This window comes from Orycteropus afer, unplaced genomic scaffold, assembly GCF_000298275.1.
Source record: "Orycteropus afer afer isolate SDZICR_OR568_19922 unplaced genomic scaffold, OryAfe1.0 scaffold00131, whole genome shotgun sequence".
Lineage (NCBI taxonomy): Eukaryota > Metazoa > Chordata > Mammalia > Tubulidentata > Orycteropodidae > Orycteropus > Orycteropus afer.
The window spans coordinates 1,779,293-1,784,298 of NW_006921718.1; the positions used below are offsets into that span (position 1 = coordinate 1,779,293).

Here is a 5,006-nt window from a genome sequence, read left to right on the forward strand (position 1 = left end):
TATGTCACTTTAGGTTTGTGTATTTCACTGTACATAAATTATATTTCAATAAAATGCATTAAAAAAGAAAGAAAGGCAGAAGAGAGTAGCATGAAAGATGTGACATTCTAGCTGAGTCTTAAAGAAAAAACATGGAAAAGAAGAATATCCCAAGCAGAGAACAGCATAAACATACTGACATTTTGGAGAAGTTGGCAATTGAGTTATTTGGCCTTTAATTTCCTTGGCAGAACAGGCTAAGGCCTACCACCAACCCCACTCGATTGTTAAAAAGAACATTGTGTGGCACAATGAATTTGTTTAGGCAATACAGCTCGTTCAAGTAAATTGAAGAAAATTGCAGATTGAGTCATTTGTTCATTTAACGAACGTACTAAAGAAACCATTTCCAGGCTGCCTTCCAACTAGAGTATACAGGAGTAGAGGGAACTGGCAAGACTCCCAGGTGATTCTGACAAATATTCTAGATTAAGAAAAATTATTCATAAGGTACATGGGGAAGAGAAAGGGGATGATGAGCAAGAGGAAGGTAGCAGACAAAGCTGTGAAGTTTACTTTTGAAGTTTACTCCTACTCCCTTAGGAGCCCTCCTGGCCCAAATGAAACCATTAAGCATTCTGCTGCTAACTGAAAGGTTTGTGGTTTGAACCCACCCACGGCTCCTGGGAAGAAAGACCTGGCAATCTGTTTACATAAAGATTATAGGTGAGAAAACCCTATGGGGCAGTTCTACTGTCACATAGGGTTGCTGAGTCAGAATAGACTGACTGCATGGCATCTAACAACAACCTATCCCATTAGTGCCCTCCATTGGCCCTCACTCCCCTACCCTGGTCTCATAAAGGGTCCCACTGGCACAGTGGTTGCAGCAATCCCGCCTAGCTGACAGGGACTTAGATTGTTGGGACCTTACACTTACTTAGCCACATTCCATCCGATTCAGCAGACTTTGGCTGAGAATTTTCATATGCAAACCAGTGTATTTTCTAAAGATGCTGTCCTTTGACCTCTCTGGGTGTCAGTTTTCTCAATCTGAAAATGAAGCAGATGGATTAATTGATCTATTGTATTATCCCTTCTACCTCTGGTGGTGCCATGCCTAAGGCATTTAACTGCTAACCAGAAAGCTGGAGGTTCAAACCTACCAACAGCTCTGCTGAAGGCCCATGAGGCAATCTACTTCTGTAAAGATTTACCACCTTGGAAACCCAATGGGGGTCGCTATGAGTCCAAATTGACTCCCTGGCAGTGGGTTTGGTTTTTGGTTTACTTGTGATGATAAATGATTACAGATTCCTAATCAAGGAAAGTTCTAGGTAATTAACCAAGGAAACCCTCTGAGGGCTCCTCCTCCAGGGCACTCTGCCAGGACTTGATCCTCCGGTGCACTACCCTTCCTCCTCCCTCACCTTTAGCACCTCCCGCATCTCTGGCTCCCGCGCGCCGCCGCTGTGAGCGCGGGAGTGCGCCGCGTGTGCGGAAGGTCACGTGACCCGGTGCCGCTAGCCGCACCAGAGCCGCCATGTCTGGGGCGCCTGGAGAGGCTGGGCCTTATGGGTCTGGGCCGGAGTCGCCACTGGCGGAAGGCACCAGGTTCTTCTGCACCGCGGGCCGCGGCCTAGAGCCGTTCTTGATGCGAGAGGTGCGGGAACGGCTGGCGGCCACGCAGGTGAGTCAGTCTTGTCGTGCGTGCGGGAAGGTGTGTAGCCCTTCCACCTCCTCTCCGCGCGCGGCTAGGTTCCTTTTTAGCCCTGGGGAAGCGACGTGGATCCGCTCGTACCCTCTAAAGTGGCCAAGGCGACGGGCTCTGCCCTCGAGTTTACCGACAGGTCATTTCTTAACTGCGGAGAAACCTCCAGCGCTTTCTGTCTCTGCTTGTCAAATCTAATTATCACAGATCTGTCACAGCCAAAGTTTTCAAGAGCGAGATTGAGGCAATTTACTTCCTAGACTTTTTAGACAGAATTATATGATAGTGTTTATAATTAGTATTAGATCTGCTTTGTTGTCCTTCACCGCCCTCTGATACAATCTTAAGGTTAAGTTACTTGACTCTTGCTTTTCAGTTTCCTGTCAATGAATGTATTTCCCTCACAGAATGTTGTGAAGATAATAATGTATGCAATACAGTGTACGTAAAGTACTTTTTGCCCACTCGGTAAATAGTAGCCAGAATAATAATGCATACATTTGTCCAAGTTCCGGGAGACCTTAACAGTTGCTGGTTGTATTTATCTGTTGTTAATTTCAGTGAAATGAACAAGATTTTAAACAGTATGTTTTAGAATGCACTGAGTTGGTTTCTTCGAAGTAAAGAAAAATGTGATAGACTCCAGTATCACGATGGGATATATATGGCAGTGTAAATCATAATGTAATTGCAACCGAAAAACTTATAAATGAAATTGACCACAGCGGTAGCTCCTTGTTTGGAAGACTACCCAAAAGGAGTTGTTGCTGTCGGTGAGGTTGAGTTGTGTGGCGGGAGGAGTTGCTAAAAGAATAACATCAATCATATTAGACAGCTTGCTATATAGTTTTGGTCACAGAATTTAATAGTGTTGAATGTAGCTGTAGTAAAAAAGCAATAATATATAATAACTGCTAACATTTATTAAGCTTTTTTTCCTTCTCCTTCTTGGTGTTCTGCAGTAATTGTGATGTGTGTAACTGTGGATTTCTCTTTATTTGTCTTATTAATATTCACTGAGCTTTCTAAATGTATAGGTGAGTGTGTTTCACCAGTACTGGAAAATTCCCAACCGTTATCTGTTCAAATATCGTCACTGTATCTTTCTTTTTCTTCTCTCCTCTGAAACACCAGCATTGGCATATTAAATTGTTTCCACTCTGTCTTCCAGATCTCTTAACTTCTTTCATATTTTCTCTTTCTTTGTGTCTCTGTGCTGCATAAAGGATATTTTGTTTTTTTCCAAATGTTCCCATAGGTTATTAATTCTCTCATCCCTTGTGTCTAATTGTTGAACCTATAATTTTTCATTTCTAGAACTTTTTCTTCTTCTTTAAATACACTTGGTTATTTTTAGTCTAATTCTTTTAATCATATTTTACTGGTTTTAATTCTTTAAACATACTAGAAATCAGGTATGTGCAGCTTAACGTCCTTTTGACCACATGTATGTCTGTGATCCCTTAAGATGTTTTTTGTTTGTTTGTTTTAAGGGAAAGCAGCTCTTCTTTTATTATTTCCCTGTAATGGTTTTAAAGACCTCAAACCCCCTGATGTCAACAAGCAGCAGGATTACAGGGCACATTGCAATCCCCCCACCGCCTCCTCCCCCCTCCTTCTGGCTTCATTCACCCTTTAAGCCCAGGAGCTAGGCAGCCTTTTACTCAGAGTATGCAGCTTCTCTGCTCCTACCATAGGTACTGGGGGTGCTGGATGGCCCCAGGTACACACAGGCTCCTGGCTTCAGGAAGGGGCCATACCTACAGGACAGTGGTAGCCATGGCCACCACTGCCAGCTCAGCTCATGGCACCCACACACCTGGTCCCTACAACCACCTCTCCACACACACACACACACACACCTGGTCCCTACGACCACTCTCCACACACACACACACAAACTCACACATGCACATGCACATATGCATGCACCTGGACACACACATGCTTCCCTCTTCCATTCTCCCTTCACCCTCGGCCCTGATATGCCCAAAGTCTTAATCCAGCTGCCAGCCCAGCTGCAGACGTGGCAAGGCCAGCCTTTTACATCCTGTGTATACAGCTCTCAGGATTTGTCCAGCAGGCTTCCATAAGGTTTTAATGTAATAGGCTTTATGGGGATTTAACTATGGATTTTATGGGGACTGCCAGTATGTAATACAGTATTCACACAATGCTCAAATCACATAACATCCTATTTCACAGAACATAAATGGACATTAAATGACACATACCTGTACGTCATTTATATTGTGTCTGATAATTCCACTATCTGCAGTCTTCATCAATTTGATTCTGGTATCTGTTGTTTCTGCTTGCTCAATGTTCACATTGCCTTCCTTCTACATTTTGTAATTTTTAAGTGTGAGCTGATTTTTTTTTTAAGTTTTTATATGTACAATTTAGTGACATGGATTACATTATTCAAGTTGATTCTCATCCTCCTCTTCTAAGTCGTTCCTGCTCCATTGACATAAAATCACTGCCCCCTAAGGTTCCTATCTAGTCTTTTCTAGCTGCTGTTGTCAGTTTGATCCCATATAGATAGTTCATAAAAGAGCACAAAGCTCAAGGCAGACCTTTTTGACCGTTTAAGCTAAACTGTTCACTTTCAGGATGACTTGAGGGGATATTTTTGGTTTAAAGTTTAAAGATCTCAGGGCAATAGTTTCATGGATTCATCCACTCTCCGTGGCTCTAGAAAGTCTGCAGTCAATGAGAATTTGAAATGCTATTCTGCATTTTCCCCCTTTTGATCAGGATTCTTCTGTGGAATCTTTGATCAAATTTTTCAGTAATGGTTCCTGGGCACCATAGTTCTTCTGGTCTCATTGCAGGGCAGTTAGTTGTTCATGAAAGCAGTTATCTACACATTCCATATTCTCTTCCTATTCCTGATTCTTCTTGTATTGCTCCAGGTGACTAGAGAGACCAGTTGTGCCTTGAATGGCTGGTTGCATATTAAGCTTTAATATGCAGCACACACGTGTCCTTATACCTTACCCTGTATTCATTTGCTTAATTTTCAAAATTCTAAGTGCTTTGCTGCTAACCACACGGTCAGCAGTTCAAACACACCAGCAGCTCTATAGACCCATCTATTTTCTCCTCTGAGGATTGCAGCTCAGGAAACCCTATGGGAAAATTCTGTTCTGCTATAGAGTCACGTTGAGTCAGAATGGACTTGATGGCATACATGAAGTAGGTTAAGAGTTCTGGGTGTGGAAACAATTATGCATTCAGCTACTAACAAAAGTTGGTATCTATCCAGAGGTACCTCAGAAGAAAGCCCTGGTGATCTGCTTCTGAAAAGATC

The 5,006-nt window shown here is 42.8% G+C and overlaps 1 protein-coding gene across 1 annotated transcript in view; it reads left to right on the plus strand.

Moving 5' to 3' along the window:
* Positions 1-1,522: 1,522 nt before the first annotated feature.
* THUMPD2 (THUMP domain containing 2) overlaps positions 1,523-5,006 on the plus strand; it is a 65,752-nt gene continuing 62,268 nt past the window's right edge. Inside the window, exon 1 of the mRNA XM_007945043.1 lies at positions 1,523-1,669. Coding sequence (XP_007943234.1) covers positions 1,523-1,669 — 147 coding nt within the window. The remainder of the gene's footprint in view (positions 1,670-5,006) is intronic.